This window comes from Electrophorus electricus, chromosome 11, assembly GCF_041902795.1.
Source record: "Electrophorus electricus isolate QZ-2024a chromosome 11, ASM4190279v1, whole genome shotgun sequence".
In the NCBI taxonomy this organism is placed as follows: Eukaryota; Metazoa; Chordata; class Actinopteri; order Gymnotiformes; family Gymnotidae; genus Electrophorus; species Electrophorus electricus.
The window spans coordinates 15,011,067-15,035,562 of NC_137507.1; the positions used below are offsets into that span (position 1 = coordinate 15,011,067).

The following is a 24,496-nucleotide window of genomic DNA, read 5'->3' on the forward strand; positions in this document are numbered from 1 at the left end:
AATTTCAGCCCAGTCCTCATTTTCATGCAAGCTGTCTTAAACACCTCCAATTAACCTCATAATAGGATAATATGTTATCATGTGGAAATGTTATTATAGAACAAGCCTAATAAACAATACATGAACATAAGACAGCTTCCAAACAGATAGCAGAGTCTATGCACCTGCCAGCTCTCAGCATGGAAGCTGACAAACATGTTCATTGCAATGCATTGTGGAACTGTGCTACAACATTTAAATACATTTTCTGGGGTGTTAACTATGTATTTTTAAATGAAAGCAGACAAGAAATTATGTGTGTCTCCAAGAGGGAGAGTGGGTGTGCATTATTGGGACATGAAGAATCAGGGGTCATAATGAATTGCAGAGCATGTGTGTGGAAGAGAAAAAGAAGGGGTGAAAAAGAAGGGGTGATTAGGAGTAATTTATTACTTCAGCTCTGTGGTGCATTACTGTTCACTAAGCCCTTGGTCATTCTTAATTGAGAGTTCTCATTTTGTTCTGTGCCTTTTGTGTTTTGTCCCTTTGTAGTACACCACCATTTATAGAGATTCTGTGGCCTTTCTCATTATCAGATCATTCTTTTCAGTGTCCATTGTACCTGGGTGTGTAGCAGGAGCCACTTTAAGTGTTTTTGATTGCTCGCGAAGGATCATTGAGCATTGTTTGACTACACTCGTGATATACACGTGACACAGATTTGACTTTTTAAGCAACAATCTAATTTGTCAAATCATGTTTGGGTCACTTTTACATTTGGTCATATATCTGCATACATCACTGTTGGCTTCTCCTTCACCCACAAATCTCTTTACACAGAATTGCAAAAAGTAGCTGATAAAAGAGCACCTGCAGTGAATCCTTGCATTATTTCATAAACATTTTACTGTTTTATTGAGAGACTGATGTGCAGATATCACATTTGATTGTTTTTTTCTTACATGTATACATTGTGATTCATGCAAGTGACCTATATGTATATGGTTGTTTTCAGGGTAGCTATCTGTTCATGATTATATATGAGTCATTTACAAACATAAGTGTAAACTCTCAAGGCAACAAGATGAGATTTTTAAAAAATGGAATTGAGCAAATTTTCATGTGATCTGAATCTAGCCTTTATTACTGCTATAAACTTAACACTTAATCAGACTTAACTAAATGAAGCGTGTTTTGAAAGACTTAAGAGGGTAATTTTTTATATGACAAAATCAGACATGGTAGATTAGATCGTAACTGTCTTTGGCTGCTTTAACTTAACCCAAAAGCTGAAGGAGGAAAAAAGGGGTGACTGGTGACGTTCTTTGTGCTGGCACCCTCCTGCTGAGGCGTTTGCTGCTGTCATCCTTTCACAGGATTTATCGTAGCATGCTTTTCTCTCCAAATATGGACTGTTGTGCACATACAGTAAATACTTCACACAAAATTGGTTCTCTTTTGTCAGACATCCATCAGTGCATTTTGGGGCAGTTGCTATGTAAAGTTTTGTCTTGAAAATCAGGTTTCATTGTTTTGACAAATGACATATCTCCTTACCTCCTTTTTTAAAAAAAATGCATAGTGTAAATTATTAATAATTAATAATTAACTGCCATGGCTTGAAATAAAATAATGCTTTGTTTTTATAGCTTTCGAGAGATTTACAGAGAAGGCAACAATAGGATGATTGAGCATGGGTGTGTTGCTAATTCAGACGATGAACACAATTATTAAATTCCACATCACAATTACTGTATTTGACTGTAGAATTTTGCAGAACTTTTTCTGTGGGTTGTGAGGGCAGGTACATATAAACAAATGAAGAGAAGTCACACTGACAAAGTGTTCATTTTTATTGATATTGGTAGCACGGGTTTTCATTGCTGATATAGAGAAGAGGGCAGTTCAGATCACTGTTCAGTTCAGCACAACTGTTCAGCACAATCTTAAATATAATGGCTTGTTGTAAAATTTAAATGTATTTTTTTCTGTTTTATAGGCTAGGTGGGAGCTACTGTGGCTGTGTAATATTAAATGGTGTAATTCTGTTATGTGTCGATTGCTAATATCAGTGGGATTTTATTATGCATGTTATACCCAAACATACTACTATTGATTTGATCACAATTCAAATTTGAGGCCAAGATTATGCTAGTGATCTAGTGATCTAGTGTGGCAGTGCTGAGAGTGTTGCACTTAGCAGAATGCGAGTTCAACAGGTGAGAAATACCCCCCCCCCCCCCCCCCCAACAACATGCATGGCCCTGTCACCCTGTCATATCTTTCAGTACCTTGCATCCCTATCAAACACCTGTTAAAGATGCCTCACCACTTCTGTGGCTTCTGGACAATGGCAAGCTTCTGAATGAGTTCGTCTCATGAAAAAGAATTTATCATGTGGTGTCACGCCTCGTGTACTCTGTTCTAATTCCTTTCTTTCACTCTCTCTGTTGTTCAGTCTCTCATCTTCTGTCACTTTCTTTTGCTCTGTCTGTTCCAATTTTTCCCTTCCTCTGGTCCAACTTTCTTCATTTTTCCTACTTACTTGCACTTACTTGCTTTCTGAGCTCCTCACAATATGTCCAAAAGCCATTATGCCTTTCCCCAATCATGGAGGACCATTAAGACTTGGTTAAGAAAACAAACACTGAAGACAGGGGACGAATCCCCACTGGGTGATGATTTACATGTAGATGCTAATAAAAAATATGTGTGTGTATATGGGTGTGTGTCCTGTAAGCTCTGTAAGAGCGAGCAACAGACAAAAAAAATAAATATAATTCACTTTCACATTTGTAACCATTATTTCTGTCAAAGTGCCTTGTTAAAGGATTTTGAAAGGATAATCATGTAAATTTGTCCTGTGTGCCTCCTGAGCCTATTGTCTTATTCATGTTTGGGTAATGTTAGTTTGTTTGTATATATGCTCCTCTGTGCTTACTCCTTGCCACATTGTTTCTCTCTCCCGCATTCTGTCTGTCAACAGCATTCTGTCCGCATTCTGTCTGCATGTCAACATATTCTTCCCATTACCGAATGCAACTGCAATTCCACATCAACTTACATTTACATTTAAGGCATTTGGCAGACGCTCTTATCCAGAGCGACTTACAAAAGTGCTTTGTCATTTACTCATAGAACACATGATAGTACAGTAGATTAGACCAAGATACCAATGAACTAGAATGCTGTTGAAATACAGGGATCAATGCTGATGCCTAGAAGTGCAAAATACATAAGCTCTACCTCAGACAACAATCAGTGCAATAATCAATAAGTACTAGAGTTTCAGTTAGTCAACACAGGACCTGTCAACATCAGTACAATAAACAATGCCCTACAATAATTACTAGTGTTTCAGTTAGTCAATATGGGAGCAGGGCCAGTGGTCATTTAAATATTCCACAAATAGATGAGTCTTCTGTCTGCATTTGAAGACTGCAAGGGACTCTGCTGTCCGGACAGCAAGCGGAAGTTCGTTTCACCATTTAGGAGCCAGGACATAGAGTAGTGTCAATGCTTGTTTTCCATGACACTTGAAGCATGGTAATTCAAGCCGAGCCGTACTTGAGGTTCGAAGTACTCGAGGTACGGATCGGACTTTGACCATTGACATCATGTATGGAGGGGCTGGTCCATTTTTGGCTTTGAAGGCAAGCATAAAAGTTTTAAGTCTGCTGCAGGCAGCTACTGGAAGCCAATTAAGGAAGTGCAGAAGTGGAGTGACATGTGAACTTCGGAAGATTGAAGACCAGTCATGCTGCTGCATTGTGGACAAATTGCAGAGGTCTGATGGTCCTTAGAGGAAAACCAGCAAGTAGCGAGTTGCGGTAGTCTATCTTTGTAGTTGCAGTAGTCTAGCTTATAAGAGACTGCACAAGTATCTGGACAGCTTCCTGCAAGACAAAGGGCCAAATCCTTCATATGTTACAAAGGAGAAATCTGCAAGACCATGTCAGGTTTGAAACATGAGTTGAGAATGACAACTGGTTGTCCAAAGTTATGCCCAGGCTACAAGCAGCTTCAGATGGTGATACCAGGGAGTTCTTGAAGGAAACTTTGAGGAAGGAAACTTTGTAAGGGCTGGGAGTTCCTTGGATGTACAGAAGCTTGGTTTTACTAGGGTTGAGTTTCATGTTGTGGAATGTCATCCATGATGCAATGTCAGTCAAACATGCTGAGATACGTCTGGAGGCCTGCATGTTGGAGGGTCGGAAAGAAAGAAAGAATTGGGTGTCATCAGCATAGCAGTGGTAGGAGAAACCATGAGAAGATATTACATCACCAAGAATATACAAAGAAAAGAGGGCTTAATACTGAGCCCTGGGGGACTCCGGTGGAGAGTCTACATAGGTTGGATGTGGATCCTCTCCATGTTACCTGACGTCCCTCTGGATAGGACTGAATCCATTTCTATGCAGAGCCAGTCACACCAAGGCTAGAGACAACAGAGAGGAGAATGATGTGGTTTACTGTGCCAAAGGCTGCCGAAAGGTCCAGAAGAATCAAGACAGATGACAGTTTGGCAGCTTTAGCAGCATGAGGTTTCTCTGTCACTGCTGTGAGGGCTGTTTCTGTTGAATGTGCTGGTTTGTAGCCAGACTGATAGGGATCTTGCAGCTGGTTCTGGGTGAGGAAAAGAGATAATTGATTGTAAGCTGCTCGTTCAAGGGCTTTTGAGAGGAAAGAGAGAAGTGATATTGGTGTGTAATTGGTTATGCTGGAGTCATCAAGTGTGGCCTTCTTGAGGATTGGTACCACCCTGGCAGTTTTGAACGCAGTTGGTACATGTCCAGAGGATAAGGAGTTGTTGATAATGACAGATGAAAAGAAGCAGATCTCTTGAAACTGTCTGGAACAGTGTGGAAAGAATGGGATCCAGTGGACATGGAGTCAGATTGCTGGAAGTCAGGAGTTGAATAATTTCACCTGAGGAGAGACAGGAAAAAGAAGCCAGAGAGTTGGATATAGGGGAATGAACACTGCAAGGTTTTCCTCAAAGAAGGTGATGAAATCCTGAGGATTAAGAGAGGAGGAAGGGGGGGGGGGAGGGGGAGGGTTAAGGAGAGAAGAAAAATACTTAATACCTGACCTCATAATTCTCCTTTTTGTGAATTTCAGTGCTAAATCACTGTTCTACCTGCTAAACACCCTTTACTGAGTGTCTCTTCACTCAACTTCAGTTTAAAACCAATGGAAAGTTAATCTACTAACAATCACAAGAATAAGATTTTTATTCTTTCTATCTGAAAAAAAAAATCTATAGACAAAGTTAGCTGAAGTTATCTTATTCTCCAGCTTCTGATTAGAATTTCCAGTCCACCTTAAAACTCAGCAGGCTAATGGCAAACCCATTAGCTCTTCCAATTTTTCATGTGATTTGAATATACTAAAGCCATAGAGTAATTAACTTCATGAATTTAGTAGAGCATGCTTGTTGGGTTATTATTTCTCTTCTCCAGCTCTGTTTCTGTCAGATTTCTGCTGCTCTTTCTCTTTTTCCAAACTAAGCTGGCTGTTATCATGTGACCTGCTAAAACTAACCTGGCTGTTAATCATGTGACCTGCAGTGCTCTGCTGGAAAGCATTGCTGTATAATTTTCAGGGTGGATTGTGACTATCGCTTTCCTTAAAGATTTCCCCCCATATCTGATCAAGCATTTTTTCTGATATCAACCTGATTCAGATATGTGGGATAGAATCGGTGCCATCTGTAGTTAGTCTACATGTTTTCCACAGGAGTTTGTATGAAGAGGAAGTGTTAATGTATTCTGAAATTGATGGGTTGAGGTTGATGCATTTTTTGATTGATTTTTAAACATATGATGGATGTAAGTTTCAGATATTGGAGCAAATTTTAAAAAAAAAATGCTTAAATTGAATCAAGTTCTTACTATCCACTTGGAGAAATATGGTATTTTACTGGTATTTCTGTTTTTTATTTGTTTTTTAGTGGTCTGAATGCCTTTTATATCTGTATTTTAGCTAATGATTCTTTAAACATTGAGACCACAAAGGGTGAGAGCAGGTATCCCTGCCTAGCACCTCTGTACAGTGTCAATTCGTGACATTAGTTTGTTAGTATTAACTGTAGCCTTAGGTAAGTATATATCCATTTGATAAAAGATTTGTTACATTTTAATGTGTTTTAATGTGGTAAATAGAAACTTCTAGTTAGCTTTATTGTCGGCCTTTCTGCCTCCAGTGTAACTGCTGCTGTTTGAGATTTATAGAATGAAGTGTACAACAGCATCTATCAGGTTAAGGAGTTTGTGAATGTTAGTTGTTGAATGCATATCTCTCATGAAACCTGTTTGAGTGTACAAGTATAAATTCTCATGGCAAAGGTCTTATATTTATTGTGCTTGTGCTTATTTGCGATAATGGGCAGTGGATGGAGGAGAAAGTGGGATCTTTATTGGGTTTTCGGTGAAGTGAGATAGTGGTATTATTCATTTTAATGGGTTGTTACATGTTTTGTTTTATTTCATCTACCAGGCTATTAAAAAAATGGGGTTATAGAGCTCCGCTGTGCTGGAACATTCTGTTGTCAATTTTGGATTGGTGGAAGAAGCAAGACCTGTACTCTTGAACTATATCAGTTACCCTCTATGTATTTTCTAGACTTTGAGGCAGTGATCCCTCAAGTGTTAATTCTAAAAGTTAAAATGTTCAACTCCCTCGGAAGTAAAAATTGTACACTATGCAAATGAATACAACTCCTGTTTGACTGTATGAAGTGTGTACAATTTGAATATCTGCACAAAGAGTTATGACTGAACAGACATGCACTAAGAGCATTCTTTTTTACCACTTCATGATACACATCTCTGACAAGTATGACAGTAATAGAAGAGCATGTTTGTGCTGGCAAGAGGCTAGTGAGAGGCTACTGAGGCAGAGAGGCAATGGAGCAATCTGTTCTGCATAGTATATCAATCCCAGATCTTAGACAAAAATGCTTATTAAACACCACTACAGGTTGTGAGGGATTATTTCAATAATCTCCAATCTAAAATTTGTTCTGATGCTGCATATACTTCAACGTCTACTTCTGGGAAGGCCTAGCAGAACAGGGTTGCCTCTATGTGGGTTTGACTGGGGAAGATGGATGCATGGAATAACATGTCATGTGCACCCCATGAGGACTGTTTGCTGATGCACCTGTTCACTTACTGCAGGTCTGTCCAGACACAGAAAGCACTGTGACCATGCAGTTGCTTGTTATTGAAGATCAGTACATATGAATGCAGAAAAAGAAATTGGACACATAGGACCACTGCATTAAATGCATGTAGAAAAGAGATAACGCAAAAATTGTGTGTGTATTCAGACCTCAAAGTGTTTGGCCAAAATGGAGGTGTATTTCAGTTATCTTCTATTCACACACTGAGCCTAAGTGCTTTTCTCTTATCACCACTCCCATGAGGGGTAGTATGAAGTCTAATGCCACAGTCCTTTAGTGTTTACCACTGCTCTCTTATTTTCTTTCTACCTTCAAAGCCTGTCTTTTTTTTCGCAACACTTTAATTCTTCTTCTCAGTCCAGCTGATGATTCTGCAACATTTTTTGCATGCTTGTGTGTGGGCATTTTTGGCTTCTACAACTACCTTGGGTATGAGAAAAAGTGTGTGTTAAATTTATTATTATTCCAGTTTCTGGTAGCTTCTGGTGTAAATCAAGTATGATGGTCAGCCAAAGATGTAGCTTCTGGATTTTTATCATTGTTTTTGTAAGGGTTTTGTTTTGTTTTGTTGGCAAATAATAGCGTGAATGTGGCTCCAGATAGCACTTGTATCTCTGCAATCTGCAGCAATGACAGTAAGATCATTGAACGCAAAAGGAGATACATTTCCAGTAGATGAATGACCAGAAACTGAGAATACTGCAATAATTCCAGTATGTTAATGGAGATCTACAAACCTTTTGTGGCATCATAAACCCTATTTTAACATGAAAAATTGAGTGCTGTGATTTACTGTATCACAACAATGCAGAAAGAAAAACATTCACAAAACAACTGCCTTTATTGTGCTAGTCATAACCAGATTAATAAGATAAGCCTACATTTCCCTCGCTATAAACAAAATTAGATTGGGAGCAAAAAATTATTAGTTATAAATAGTTACATATTTAAGATGGGCACCATTTCCACCTTATCAAAAATCATACCACATACCACAGTATTTTGTTATATTCAAAGTAAATGCAAAATCATGTGTTCTCAGTGGGACCTAACTGCTCTCTTCCTGCTGCTTTCCTTTTGCTTGTCTGCTTGGACAAAAAATTGAACATATAAAAGTAACATAAAGAGTATATGATAGCATCTGAGGAGTTTATCGTGGTGTTTTCTCTCTCTCTCTCTGCTCTGCTCTGCCCTGCCCCTCTAAAATGTTTGCATGTCTACCTTTCTGTGTTTGTTCAGAGAATAAAGGCTGAATGTAAATGTGTAACCTAAAGAGAATATAATCATAGTGTCTAATGAAGCAGGAATTTGCACATGCTCTCCCTCCCTCTCTGGTGCTATATCTGTCACCCTGCCCCAGATTTTGTGTGTCTGTGTGCCTAAGTGTAAAGACTCAAAATGAAAAAATAGTTGCCTTAGGAGAATTAAACTGTATAAAGTATATTTATCCCTGAGGTTTAATTACAAACAAAAAATGAATTTACCAACAAAGTAAATGTTTAAAGGCACAAACAAAACAATAATGATTCTAATAGTTAAAGAAAATAAATGATAATAAAACCAAAATAATTAAGCAAATAAGTTTTTTAACACTGAAAACAGAGCATTAAGGAATTTTCTCCATGTAAGTTATTTGATGTCCACCACCTAGCAGTATGGAGACTCTCATGCTGAAACTGTTATAGTCCAGAAAGAGGTCCCTAACCATGCAGGAATATGGTGCCAGTTCAGTGTTTCCTTGACCAGCTTGTGGGGTATGTTTCCATAGGCATTGTTTGAGAGATCCAGGCATAGCACTACCAGGTCCCTCTTATTTTCATGAGCTTCAAATGTTCAAGAATATCTTCCCTGCCACTGTGAGCAGCATGATCATTCTGAATTGATCAATGTTCATCAACTCTTCCTCCTTCGGAATCCACACACCTTCTGCATACTTCCACTTAGCTAAATTTTCGCTCCTCCAGGTCATCGTCAGAATCCTGCAGAGCCTGTGAAGTAACCTTGGGCAGTTCTTCTAAACCTTCTTATAAGGTTTTTATAAGGTATCCCACTGAGCTTGGGGCTGAGCTGGCTCTTGTCTCCTTGACCACCTCCTTTCTATCAAATTCCAGCATTGATGCAGGTGGGTTGACCAAATCTTGCTGCTTCAATTCATCACTGATAGTGATGTCACTGAGTTGGCGCTCCATCTCTGCTTTGGAGCAGGTGAGCTGGCTCCTGCGCTTCTGCCATGATCTGTTTTGTAAACCCAAATGGGTTAGAATTGCTAGAAAAGCCCTCTCCTTCCTCTGCCTCTTATGGCACCCTGTCCTCCTCAGGATTGTAATCTTCAGAAGAATGATGTAAGAATGATGAAGCTCTGTGAGAGGTCCCCTTTCCTCCTCCCTCACCTCCTCAAACTTGTTCCTCAGGCTCTTCAGCTCCTGACTCAGCTAGTGGATCTTTCGTTCTCTGTTGTTCATGGTATAGGGGCATTTTGCTGATTTCTTCTCCTCCAATCTGAGCCTCTCTGTTGCTAGGCTGATGGTAATGGTGATCGTGGCCTTGAGGCATTAGTCAGCTTCGCCTTTTGTCATCAATACCAAAATGACATCTGCATCTTTGATGAACTGGAGCCACTTCTTCAATTGGTGAAAAAAATTGCACTTTGTGAAGAAGATTTGGAACTGAACCAGATGTGGCTGGAGTTTTTTGTTTGTTTGTTTGTGTTATGGCCCTATTGTACTGGCTCAGTGGTCTGATCTGAGGCCAAAAGCTCACAAGATAAAGAAAACACATGAAGACCCAAAAATCGCAGTAACCACTTTTATCATTACATACACACAATCACAAAATCATGAGCATAACGTCAGCGTGGGCTTAAGACAACATAAACAAAAATCCTAAACCACCCTCTGGTGGTTTACACATTCCCTAAACAAAAGTAAAAAGAAAAGTACAACATAACTTCCCTAGCTCCCTACCAAGAAAACAGGACAAAAGGGCAAAAGAAAATGGCACCCACCCCTACAACTCCAAAGAAATAAAATAAATATAATAAAAACACACTCAGCTTAGTGCGCAAACAACGATTTGTATGAAACCAATACTTCTCGTAGCACTCTAGATAAAGCTTAAGCATAACTTCTCAAGGCTTCAGTACCTTCTCACAAGGCCCTACTGACAGTACCTACTATAGAATATTTGGTACAATCTCATAAGGCCCTATTAAAGAATCTACAACAAGACTTGAGTCTACCATGACATCATGGAGTCTACCTCTCAAGACACGACAGTGCAAAAACACATTCTCGATGCTTATATTTAAGCAGTAGCTGAGACCATCGGCCAGTCTAAAAAAATACAAAAATACACAAGTTACATGTTCAATGAGATTACTATAAAGCTTTCTGGATTTCACAAGCTTAAGTGTTTTACCAAAGAAAGTCAATTCTTTAAGTATTTGGGGGGTCAGAATTTTTCACTCATATTAAATATTTAGCCAAAATAACATTATTAAGCATAAAGTTACACTCTTTGTTGGTTACAACAAATTTAATAGGCTACTGTAGAGAATCATTGAAAAGGGATGTATTGCTCCTTTAAACAAAACACTTAACTGCATTAGTAATATTGTTAATATTACACATCTAAACCTGTATAAAGTTTAAAGTTACTGTTTTTAAATTATAAGGCTATTGTCCTTAAATGGTGAAGAGACAAGGGCACACTGTGTATCAGTGACAGAGTGGGACAGGGCCACTAGAGTCTCAGAGACAGCAACGTGAACAATGCAGTGGGGGTATACTATGAGTGCCAAGGCAAACAAATGAGATTAATGCACCAGGTAGTTCAACGTCAGTTATATTATTTGTTTTCGTGGTATGTATTTTTGAAGCTCAGGAATTTGGCTTCTCTCTTACGGCAATATTACAAGAAAGGACAGGCTATTATTTATTGAGCACATCCAGGGAGACAAACCTCAGAGATACAAAAGAAAAGAAAAAAAACAAGACAAGTGAAACCCAGAACAATGCTATCTAAAGGGAAAACAAAATATAAAAAGAAATTACTACATTATACTAAAGCATAAATACATGGGGTGGTCCCATCCACTAACCTTGTGATTCAGAATGTCAATTTTCTGTGAGTTCTTAATGTATGTGTACACTTCCCTGAGATGTACTTTCATTTTAATACTGTAATACATGTATTAAGCCTTGAAAAAAACAGTGATAAGCAAGAGCTGATACCAAATCTAGGCACAAATCTAGCATTGGTTCTGAATAGTATCAAGTAATACCCTTCCCCCAAGACCACGAGAAGCCATGAAAGAGCTGAAAAGAGAGAAATACCACAGCAAGGAGTGCGTTGTATAATGCTTGGACATACAGTTATGTGCAAAATAATAGCAGTGTGTTTAAAACAACTGAAAAAAAGCTCAATCCTCATAATAGCATTCATTTCCATAGACACAAAGGCACTGGGAGCACTGCACATTCAATTCCAAATGAAAACATGAACGAAACACCAATTTTTAAACTGAAAATGAAGAAAAAAGAGTAATGGGCTGTTAAAAAAAATAGCAGTGTCTTCATTTTCATTTACAAACTCGAATATTTAAAGTATAAACAAAGTTGTTTACAGAGTTAGCTTTTCTGTTGATCACTGTGTGGCATGGAGTCAGCTAACATTTGACACCTGTGAACAGATATTCCAGCCCAAGATGACTGGACTACATTCCACAGTTCTTCTGCATTCTTGGGTTTTGCATCAAAAATAGCATTTTTGATGTCACTCCACAAATTCTCAATCGGATTGAGGTCTGGGGATTGGGCTGGCCACTTCATAACATCAATCTTGTTGGTCTGGAACCAGGATGTTGCCCGATTGCTTGTGTGTTTGGGGTCATTGTCCTGCTAAAACACCCATTTCAAGGGCATTTCTTCTTCAGCATAAGGTAACATGGCCGTATTTTGATATATTCAAACTGGTCCATGGTGCCTGGTATGCAATAAATGGGTCCGACTCCAAAGTATGAGAAACGTCTCCAAACCATTATGCTTGCACCTCCATGTTTTACAGACTTCACAGTGCACTGTTGCTTGAATTCAGTGTTTATGGGTCATCTCACAAACTGTCTGTGGCCTTTAGACCCAATAAGAATAATCTTGCTCTCATCTGTCCATAGAATGTTGCGCCACTTCTCTTTAGGCCAGTCAATGTGTTCTTTGGCAAACTGTAACCTTTTCAACACATGTCTTTTTTTCAGCATAGTTTGGCTTCACATCTTCTGATTGTTGCAGTACTCACAGGTAACTGAAGATCTTCTTTGATTTCCCTGGGGCTGATCATTGTATGCTTCTTTGCCATTCTTCTTGTTCTATGTTCTACGTGGATGGTAGTATTTTTTTTCCTACCACATGTTTTGAGTCATTTTAATGCATTTGAGATCATTTTAGCTGAGCAGCCAATTATTTTCTGCACTTTTTATATGTTTTCCCCTCTCTAATCAACTTCTTGATCAAAGTTCTTTCTCCTTCGGTACAATGTCTGGAACGACCCATTTTACTCACTGAGCAAGGGCTAAAACCAGCAGGTACAACATTTGCTGCCCTCCTTCTTTAAATAAGGGCCATAATTGGCACCTGATTCTTCATAGAATGAATGACCTCACTAACTGAACGCCACACTGCTATTAATCTGAACACGCCCCTTTCATTAAATGAGTCAATTACACCCAATTAGCAGCGTGCATGTCATGACTGTTGATTCTGTTGGTTGCCCATTACTCGGCTACACCTAGTCATGAATTTTTTCCCCATGTTGTATTATCTTCTCTGCCAAAATCAATAATTAAATGCATTAGCGATATTAGACTGCTATTATTTTGCACATAACTGTGAGAAACCACCAGTGTTAATAGATGTGGCAGTTCAAAGTGCTGGAAACATCCAAAGGAATGAATATGAAAATATATATATATCCACACACAACCTTTTTTACATTATTGAAATGCAATGCAAGAATGCAACAAGTCCCTTTAGTTTGTCCCTGTATAATCCACAATTATAATCAGCCAAGGAAAATATTACTTATTGAACTGATACACTTTTAAGATTTACTTTAGCAAGATTTGTCTGATTGTGGTATTTTATTAAAGGTGCATTATTCAAAATTCAAGAAACACCACCTCTAGCAGTTAAATAGTTGAACAATGGAACAAATTTTTTCTCTCTGTATCCACCTTCCATGAACACACCCACTATGAAATTTAGCTTTGATAGTGAAATTATAAACTTATAAACACTTAGAATTTGACTTGTAACAATTGATTGTTGTGATAATAGTTGTATTTTTGCTGTGCAATATTTCTTTGTAATGACCTCCCATCAGTTTAACGGTCTCCACCTATGTTAGCTAGTTAGTATTATTAGCTGCAATAGAGTTTAATGGAGTTAACCAGCAATACATATATATCTCTCTGTAGGTGGTTTACCCAAACCATTATTAAGTGGCAAATATTCATCTACTTGATTCATTTGTAAAGTCTGTTACTCAAACAGTTCAACATGTTATACAGACTGTTTAAATACCTGTCAAGGAAGAACATCACTAATTCTGCATCCAACTTTGCATTCCCTCTGCATGTAATAATTCTTAACATTTTGGAAAAGTACTTCCAGAGTTAACTCTGATTTTAGCATGTTTCTTATTGTGACGTATTTTGGCAGCACAACGTGTTTTTTTTTATTACCCACATTACAAGTACGTGGCAATGCAGGGTGCTTACTGGATTCCACCATGTTTTCTTAACCAAACAGACAGATACGGGTGGAGTATTGTAGCATTTAGGGAGTCTCCGAAAGTTTTTCAAACAGGTTTTCTCAGACACCTAATACATGTGCTGATTATATTTTTATTATGTTCTGCATATTGAGGGGGGCGGCTGCAGTCAACTAGTGCACCTTTTAAAGCATGTAATATATCAGCTATTTCTCTTTGCAGTTAATTTAAGGTGCTGCTTCATGAGGTGTAATTCAGTTAGAAAAAAATCTATCAGTACTGTTGGATCGTTAGACCAGTTAATGCTGGTTTCTGATAGAGATAAATGCTGGTGGTCAGGCCCAAGTAATTCTGGTAGATAATATCAGTGCTGATCAGACTATTTGCCAAGTTTCAAAGCAAAGCCAAGGTGTTCAAGCTGGATTTTTCAACAGGGAATTCAGTTAGGGGCAGAGATGGGCATTAGATCAAGGTTACGACAGCCAGATGCCTTAATTAACTTGGAGCACAAAGCTGCCACAGTGCTGTTGAGTTTCAGTGAATATTTTGAATGGGACCCAACCAGAATGGAGACATGAAGTCATTAATATCAGGGCTAAATTCCCATTGATAGTATTATTTGTCTTAATGGCAGATGATAAAAGAAGTAGCACTACTGGTGTGTAGAGAGAAAATGAAGAAAAGCAGTAATAATGATGGGTAAACGGGTCTCTGTGAAGGACAGCTGAGGAAAACTAGGAACACATTTGTATATTTTTGCTGCAGAACCAGCACAAATGTAACCTAGTGCATGCGTTTGCAGTGACCTTGTGACTGATCTTGTATGAACATCAGCAGCAGAGAATCTTCAGAAACCTTGATCAAGATCTTGTCCTGCTTTTAATTACATCCTTGTGTGATAAGTTGCCCTATAGCCTGACTTAACTGCCTTGCAGATTGAATGAAAATCTTGCTTACCCAGCTGATAACAAAAGAAGACCTGTTACGGATTAATAGAATTCATCAAAAGTTTACTATTAAAAGTGTCCAACTAAAGCAAGTGCTCGCTTATCTTAGTTAACCACCGGGGTGCTTAAGGTGGATTAAATGTCTGTGGTTCTTTTGTGCAGATGGACATGGATATAAATGTAGCTTTGTTTTGTAGAGTCACTCTAATTATTGGTTTCTTTTTATATTCTTTCTTCACTCCTTCTCTTGCTTTCTGTCTCTTACTCTCATTTTCTGAAATTGTTGTATGAAGCCCTTTTATTGTAAGTATAAATGATTCACTGCTGATTTGGGTCTCTAGATGTTCTTTATATAATCTCAGTAGAGCAACTGAACCTGCTAGTGTCTGTGGGAGTCGGTGTTCGTACTAATAAAGGAGAAGCTTTGTGAGACTCCTGTTTTTTTCTTGTCCCTCTCTAAGGGTCATGCTGTGCAGTGTGTGTGTGTGTGTGTGTGTGTGTGTGTGTGTTGTTTACATGGACCTGCTGCTCAGATACACTCATTAATCTTGCTCACAGCCTTCATTAAATCTGCATTGTGATGTTTATACTCTGAGTAATGGACACACACATTCACACACTGAAGTATGTGTCCAACTCCTGACAATTACTGTTCTCCTGTTCCTTTCAGCACAATTATTTTCCAGTATCCCGTAGTTTCTTGCTGCCTTAGACCCACAGTTCTCTTCTATTGCGTTCAATAGACGGGCCCCTAAAGCAAGGCCTGTTCCTTGGTCTGGTTTCCTCACTGAGCCAAAGTCAGTTTGTCAACAACCAAAGTGTTGCACTTCCTGTGTGTGTGCATGCAAAAAAAAAAAAAAAAAAAGAATATATATATATATATATATATATATATATATATATATAGAGAGAGAGAGAGAGAGAGAGAGAGAGAGAGAGAGAGAGAGAGAGAGTGAGTTTGGACACACCTACTCTTTATTTTTACTATTTTCTTTATTGTACAAAAAAGTCAAGAATAACAACAATGAAATAACATAGATGTGATAATGCTTTATTAAATACTCTAAGTATAATGTAAGTAGCCACCCTTTACTTTGATAACAACTTTGTGTGTGCTTGATGATCTCTTAAACAGCTTCATGAGGCACCTATGATGTCTTAAAGAATTTTCTCACATATGCATAGTGTGAAATGCCTAAAGTTCTAAAACTATATGATGAGGGACATTTAAAATGAATGATCTTTTTAATTGTATTGTTATTTATTTATTATTTTATTTTATATAAATATATATTTTGTTTTGAGACTCAATTCATATATAGGTTATCAAATAAATTTAGGCATAAACCATTAAAGTACATTGCCTGGCCAAAAAAAAGGTCACCATCCGGATTTAACTAAGCAAATAGGTAAGAGCCTCCCATTGGATAATTGCTGCATGGGTGATTATGTTTCAACTGGCAACAAGTTATTTAACCCTAATTGATGCAGTGAATAGCTTCTGATTTGTTAAACAACCATGTCGAAAGACACATCCTGTGGTCGTGGAAAAGATGTTAATCTGTTTCAGAAGGGGCAAATTATTGGAATGCATCAAACAGAGAAAACATCTAAGGAGATTGCTGAAACTACTAAATTTGGGTTAAGAACTGTCCAACGCATTATTAAAAAGTGGAAGGACAGTGGGGAAACATCATCTTTGAGGAAGGAATATGGAAAAAATCTTGAATGATCGTGATCGGCAATTACTTAAACGTGTGGTGAAATCAAATCGTGGAAAAACAACAGTAGAACTCAGGAATATGTTTAATAGTGAAAGTAAGAGCATTTCCACATGCACAATGTGAAGGGAACTCAAGGGATTGGGACTAAACAGCTGTGTAGCCTTAAGAAAACCATTTGTCAGTGAGGCTAACCGGCTAAAAACGGCTTCAATTTGCTAGGGAGCATAAAGATTGGAATCTGGAGCAATGAAAGAAGGTCATGTGGTCTGATGAGTCCAGATTTACCCTTTTCCAGAGTGATGGGCGCATTAGGGTAAGAAGAGAGGTGGCTGAAGTGATGCACCCATCATGCCTAGTGCCTACTGTACAAGCCTGTGGGTGCAGTGCTATGATCTGGGGTTGCTGCAGTTGGTCAGGTCTAGGTTCAGCAATGTTATGTGCCCAAAGAATGAGGTTAGCTGACTACCTGAATATACTGAACGACCAGGTTATTCCATCAGTGGATTTTTTCTTCCCTGATGGCACGGGCATCTTCCAAGATGACAATGCCAGGATTCATCGGCCTCAAATTGTGAAAGAGTGTTTCAGGGAGCATGAGACATCATCTTCACACATGGATTGGCCACCACAGAGTCCAGACTTGAACCCCATTGAGAATCTTTGGGATGTGCTAGAGAAGACTGCGCAGTGGTCCAAATCTCCCCTCATCAATACAAGATCTTGGGGAAAAATTAATGCAACTCTGGACAGAAATAAATGACATTGCAGAAGCTTATGGAAACGATGCCACAGCAAACGCATGCCGTAATCAAAGCTAAAGGTGACCTTTTTTTTTGGCCAGGTAGTGTATAATGCCTTTAAGACCTAACAATCAATCAGGGATGTCCAATTTTTTTTGACTGGTGTGTGTGTGTGTGTGTGTGTGTGTGTGTACACACACACACACACACACACACACACACACAGTATAACCTTTATGGCAGTGTTTCCCAGGATGAAAATAAAAGGTAGTCATTTATACTACACAGTATGATGTCTTTGTGTAACAACCGTAACCAAACCCCCCCCCCCCCCCCCCCCCTCTCTCTCTCTCTCTCTCTCAGGTCAGCAGGTTCTGGGGCTGGTGGAGAACCAGAGTGACTGGTATTTGGGAAACCTGTGGAAGAACCATCGGCCATGGCCTGCTCTCGGCAGAGGCTTCAACACTGGTAAGTCAAAGCCAGATTGCATTTTCACCTATCTTGGAGAACATCTCGTAACAGCACAGTTGATCTAGTCTTTTTCTAAAGCAGAGAACTGAAGTTCCTTGGAAGGATTTCTCAAAGGTTTCTTTCGCAGCACATGTTGACAAATCAGTTTTATATAGAGGGGCTTTACACTCTCTGAAGTACAGAGATATGGAAGTATTTGTGTGAGCTATGTAAAAACAACTCTCTAAAGCACACACTATGTTGAGGTAGCCGGCTATAGGAGCATGCTGAATTGAGCAGCTAATGAATCTGATTAGATTCGATCTCAAATTATTTGCTTCCTCTTTTTCATTTTCCCCTCAAGTCTTTTCTACTGGTCCAAAGAGCCTTTTGTAGTGCTGTTATCACAAGAGCCACAGAGGATGGCTTTCATTCTCCTTTTGATTATAGAAAGTACTGACTCAACAGTACAGAAGACTGGTCATGCTGGTCTTTGGAGTTTATGGACCTAGTACACAGGACATTTCCTCAGCAGCAATAGTACAGTGTTATAAACATTTACTAGTTCATTCATAAATGTTTCACTGACTTAAATAAGATCATCTAAGGCAGCTCTAACAATCATGGAGCCATCATGGAAGCCTGTTTTATTGATATACTGGAGGCATTTCACTCTAGCTCTCCTCCAGTTGTTCTGCTAGCAGATGGAACACAGTCAGGTATAAAATTTTTGTTCGGTAAGAAGTTTCCCTTGGAGAGAAAACTACCACAAGAAGTGCTCATTTCTTTCTCTGTATTATGTACTTATTTACTGATTGATTTCTGACAATTACTTTTTATTTCTGAGTTATTTTTGATAGTTTGCTCTTGAATTAGCCATGTGTTTGTAAAGTTTTACCAGTTTAAAAGGGAATTTTCATGATCAAATCACAAGTCCTCAAGATCTTACCCTACTCTCTGAAATATCAACTTTTGTTCAAAGATATGATATGGGCCTCTTCCCAACATATCCAACATAGACCTATGGTCAGATAACAATGTCTGGATGTCATGATTCACTCAATCCAGTATGATTGCTGCCTACCCAGTCAAGTGACATTGCTCTCATTACTTTGCTGTTACAATATTCAGTCCTCTGTCACACTTTCATAATGCATCCAGTCTGCATAACATAATCAGGCTCTCAACACCATATGGTCATGTTAGTAATGTGAATTTTTACTGTAACGGTGTGGCTGGCAGCTGTGTGAAAGTATTTTAGCTCTAAGCTGTGTAGAGAATGGTATGAAGGTCATGGTTAAAGAAAGTGCATCCCAGTGGCTCATCTTGATTATGCCTAACATCTTTGTCCTTCTGTATGTGCGTGCGTGTGTGTGTTACAGGTGTGATTCTTCTGCTGCTGGATCGTTTAAGGAAACTCAGATGGGAGCAGATGTGGAGACTGACAGCAGAGAGAGAGCTGATGAGCATGCTGTCAACATCACTAGCAGATCAGGTACACAGACGGTATTGTAAAGGTTACTTTCAAACTGTATTTCAATACAGATTACAGAATACATGTCCGTAAATGTTTAATGTTTTCGGTTACTCAATGAGAAACACATTTTAAATATGTTGGATTACTTAAACAGTAAGTAATCCAAAATATTTAAAATATGTTACTCACTTTGAGTAATCTGACAGAATATGTTACAAAATTAAGGGCATGTAATCTGTAGTGAAATACATTTTAAAATGAACCTTCCCAATAATGCACACATACATGCCCACTGTTTCTGGCATTCCTGTTTTTGTTTTATTTGAAGGTCCTTTTTGTGTCAGGTTTCATTCCTTGCAGCTGCTCAGACTTAGGGCATTTACAAACTGAACAGGAGATGTTATTTTCTATATTAACCTTGCTCATGAAAATATATATATATAAACCAAAATACATAAAATACATTAAGCAAACATTAAAACACTGATATTTAAAAACTAGACAGACAAAGGCATTTGAAAGATAGTGTGAATATACATTTTGCTGCACATAAAATGCTTGATGTTCTTGTAAAATGGAACAAGCCATTTTTGGAATATGTCAAAAAATATAAATAACCATAAATATTCGTGGAAAATTACTCTTTCATTTCCATTTTCTTAAACTTGTTTAATTAGAGAATGAGGCCAGATGAGATTTGACCTATTGCATATGTATAGCTCCAGCCTCCAAAGTTTTGTGTACCACTGTGAACAGGATTGACAGCTGTGTATTCCAAACTATGACACCAAAGTTTCTTAGCTTGCTTTAATGCAGCTCTTTGTCCTTACTGTCTCCTGCCAAATGAAGGAGTAAGTTTCTACAGCCTCAGGCATTTGGTTTTCCTCCATCATCTATGCTCACGATCAGATTGTTTCATCCCAGCCTCAAAGGCCTCCTATCTCTGTCTTTTTCATTCTCTCACCCTCTCTTGCTCACTTTTTCCTGAGACTTGTCTCTCTGAAACTCTTAGGCACCTCAGCAGGTTCTGATGTTTCACAGCCTTTGGTTTTAGCTGATTTTTAGCTGTTTTTTTTTTTTGTTTTTTTTTAGTTGGTTTTCTTCTTTTCAGCTCCTTTTTCAGGCCCTGACAGTGTTCTTCTCCATCTCCATTTGCCTGGCTACCATTCCACTTCATGTTCTAGTGCCCGTCTATGATGAGGCTCACACTGCTTACCTCGAGTCAGCATAAATGCCTTTTCTAAGTAAAAGGTTGAGATTGGAGAAGACATTAAGGAACAGTTTGGTGAATCAAATGTTAATCAAATATGTTTTTACCATTAAACAGTGTTTCCGCATCAGTGGGTTGTGGTTAACAGAGAACCACTGATCTGATGGGAAAAATTGATGGTTTTGTCATAAACCATGGTGATCAGAACAGACAACATACTTTTCTGCTTACATGCTCAGTGTAATGTTATTCGCTGGGATGTTTTAGTTCTGATCTATTTCTCTCTTGGGACCTAAGTTTACTTCTGCAGTCAGTTATCTGATTACAGTTTAGTTTCTTAATTGGGCAACACAGACATGATGGGCAGTGGTAGCTTTGTGGTAAAGGTACTTGACTTGTAATCAGAAGGTTGCTGGTTCAAGCCCCACCACTGCCAAGTTTCCACTGTTGTGCCCCTGAGCAAGGCCCTTAACCCTCAAGTTGTACTTAGTTGTAACTATAAGTCACTTTGGAGAAAAGTGTCAGCTAAATGCCATAATGATGGGGTACTGTACACTTGAATTGTCTTTTTGTGTGATGTGAGAAGGGGCTCCATAAGAGTGCAAGGATCTGTTTGCATCTGATGTAATGGAATGTAAGGTGTGGTGGTGTGCTTTGCAGGATATCTTCAATGCTGTGATCAAACAGAACCCCTTCCTGGTACACCAGCTGCCTTGCTTCTGGAACGTCCAGCTGTCCGATCACACCCGGTCTGAGAAGTGCTACAGGGATGTGTCTGACCTCAAGGTGAGTGTTTGACAGAGGCCTTTGTACTTACCGCAGAGAGAGTGAGAGGCCTAGCAAATGCATATGGGAAAAAGTTTGATGCGAGTGCCTGGGACTGACGAAAGAGAGGCGGATGAAGAAAAAGAAGTGGCATGTCTCTGATGCTGCATGTCCGCTTGCCATCCTGCTGACTGTGACCATCTGCTCGGAGAGCGGGCGCTTGTTCCAAGAAGCTGAGTGACAGTAGCGGAATAACTGCCTGGTGCCCCCTGGTCCTCCCCTGTCTGCAACTGCTGTTCTTTTTAGCTGCCTTGGCTCTAGCACACTGACCTTTATACGAATACACACCTGGGTTTGGTGCAAAAGTTGATGCACCTCATCCCCACATGACAGCGTGATTGACTGGCCCTCTTTTCCACCTCTCTCTCTGGCACACCTTCACACTCGCCCACTGGCTGTATAAACACAGCTACCATATGCATGACTTTTAAAGATATTTCATTCTCTCAGTAAGCCTCTCTGCCTGATGACACAGGTTATCCACTGGAACTCTCCTAAGAAACTGCGGGTGAAGAACAAGCATGTGGAGTTCTTCAGGAACCTTTACCTGACCTTTCTGGAGTATGATGGCAACCTGTTGAGGAGGGAGCTTTTTGGCTGCCCCAGTGAGACCGACCACAACAGTGAGAATGTAGGTAAACCACAGTGGGGAAACACAATAAATTATGACAAGGCATATTCTCATTATACTGATCAATAAGAATATGAAACCAGGCTCATAGAGCAGAACAGTGCAACCGCAAATAGCATGTCAGAGCAGAGCAGAATACAGCCATAGTTACTAACAATGGGAGAGTGATTTTAGTCATTCAGACTTTGGCTCACAAAAAGCCACACAGGTCTAGAACAAGGGGGAGGCAGGGGGTTTTTTCTATTATTTCCATAACATCATACCCGCTGAGAGCATGAAGTGCTTTCCAACCATAGCACTAGGGAAGCATTGTTTGTTTGGATATCTGCGATTCAGTGCATATGCAGGTGACCATAAAGAATAAATGAGGTTTTGAGTTCATTGTGCCTCCTGGTTTCCCCTACTGAGGGAACAAGAAGGATGAAATTATACATCCTCTCCACTCCAGCACATATAGTTGTGTGACAGCGATTTTATTTTTTTAAAAAATCACTCACCCTTCTTCTGTATTGTGGCAAAGGTCAAATGTTTCCATAGGGTACAGTGCAAGACAAGATGATGAAGTCTCTTACATTCGCTCCTTCTGCCTGTCTCCCACTTTCTGTTATTGTCCTTCTCTTTCTCCCCCACTCAGCACTGAGATGACAGATGCCTCTGTGTGTAAGGGACACAGATGGGTCTTTCATATGACTCTGAGTGTGTGTGTGTATATGTGTGTGCACGTCTGTGTGTGTGCATACTGTGTGCGTTCATTCTGGGTCATTCTCTCCCCTCATAACAAGAACACCAGGTGGTCTTTATAATGAGACACTTTTTTGTAAGGCATGTTGAGAAAGAGTGAGTTTGTGTGTAGAAAGATCACAGGAGCAATACAGGCTGCATCCCTGTGGAAGGAACATTAGCATTACTCCCTGTTTCACCCATGTATCCCAGTCTTAATTTCCTAACTCAGAAATACCTGCTGTTGAATTCCACTTCACACACGTTTATTAAATGGAGGAGATGAAGAAAATATCTCTAAATATCTGTAAACAGATATGCAAAGGAGATGAAAAATCTCTGGTTGTCTGGTCCTAAATGCAGATTTGTCTTACAGAATCCAAGTGTCTGAAGAATCCAGTACATCTCCAGGTTCCTTAATTAATCAAGCTGTTCTCAGTTTGACATTTTCAGAGATGGTTTAGGCATGGCTTTTGTCATGCTAATCAATTTAATGGGTTCCTTTTAAGACCAGAAATATGCAGTTTGCTCGATTTTGCTGACTTTGAAGAGCTATTTAAATCACATTAATGGTATGCTTGGACTAATTTAGTTACTGAGCAGTTAGTTGGTGCAGCTTTCCTCACATATGGCTACAGTTCCAGCCACAAACATTCAACCTCACAAGACCTCATGTGCTTATATTAGGACACTTTTATTTGGAAAATAAATACACCATCCTCATATGAGGCCTTTTCTCTTTCTTCTTTCTGCTCAGAGTTATCAGGTAACTTTCCAGTTATCAGGTACAACTAGTTACTTACATTAAGAAGAAATTTTTTTTAAATGTACATAAAATTGCTGGGGTCTCAGGAGCTTCTAGCAGTCTGATAAATTATAGCAGACAACTTTATTTGTTTTGAAAGAACAAACAGGTTACTTCTGGTGATATTTATAGTATTGTTAATATATCTTCACATTATATATAAATGCTGTAAAGCTCAGCAGATCACAATTTCCTCTGATGATGCACCCATTAAAAAGCACTTCTTAGTGCTTTTATGAATCCCTGCTTCTGGGATTCATGTTTGCAAAGAACTGAAAAACTGTTAAGCATCAGAGTACTTTTCTTCTCTCTCTCTCTCTCTCTCTCTCTCTCTCTCAACCTCTCTCAAATATGCATATTGCGCATGGTGTGATATTACTTTGCATTGCATTGTTGTGTTGACTCTCCACCATAATGGAAATTGTTGCATTAAGTAATGTAGAATTTTATTCTCCGGTATCTATTATTCATTCTACTTCTGCAGTTCCAGTTATGGTGTATAGCTGATTGTTATAAAGGTGCAGCCAAGATGGATTCTAAGGGTACAACTGACCCATTTAGAGAAGGCTGGAACACCACCCCTTTACTGATGTGGTTAAATCTGACCAATGTGTCTGATGTTGCCTCAGCTAAGAGAATCTTTAAGCAGGGGGTAGAGTCTGCAGAGTATGTTGCTTTAATGCAATCTTTCATGCAGCCTCACATATGTGTGTCTGATGGTGCCTCAGCTCCAGAAGACTCTGCTGGAGCTTGATGAGGATGACCCATGTTATGAGTTCCGGCGAGAGCGATTCACTGTGCACCGCACACACCTCTACTTCCTGCATTACGAGTACCAGCCCAGTGCAGACCAGACTGATGTTACCCTGGTGGCCCAGCTCTCAATGGACAGGTATGAGAGAACCTGCTGAAATTGTATGCTGGAAATCTCTCTATTGACATGTACATTGATACTTAATGGTTCAGGTGATTCTAGGTCATTCATTCCCTTCCTCAAAAGAATACCAGGTGGTCTTTATAATGAGATATACAGAAAT

At 39.1% G+C, this 24,496-nt stretch overlaps 1 protein-coding gene across 7 annotated transcripts in view; it reads left to right on the forward strand.

Moving 5' to 3' along the window:
• Window positions 1-24,496, forward strand: part of LOC113573532 (xylosyl- and glucuronyltransferase LARGE1) — a 53,436-nt gene that overhangs the window by 21,530 nt on the left and 7,410 nt on the right. For all 7 annotated transcript variants that reach the window (XM_027003846.3, XM_081722642.1, XM_027003845.3 and 4 more), the window contains 5 exons: window positions 17,705-17,809; window positions 19,174-19,286; window positions 21,139-21,264; window positions 21,779-21,934; window positions 24,188-24,351. In XM_027003846.3, the coding sequence (XP_026859647.2) occupies window positions 17,705-17,809; window positions 19,174-19,286; window positions 21,139-21,264; window positions 21,779-21,934; window positions 24,188-24,351 (664 nt within the window). The remainder of the gene's footprint in view (window positions 1-17,704; window positions 17,810-19,173; window positions 19,287-21,138; window positions 21,265-21,778; window positions 21,935-24,187; window positions 24,352-24,496) is intronic.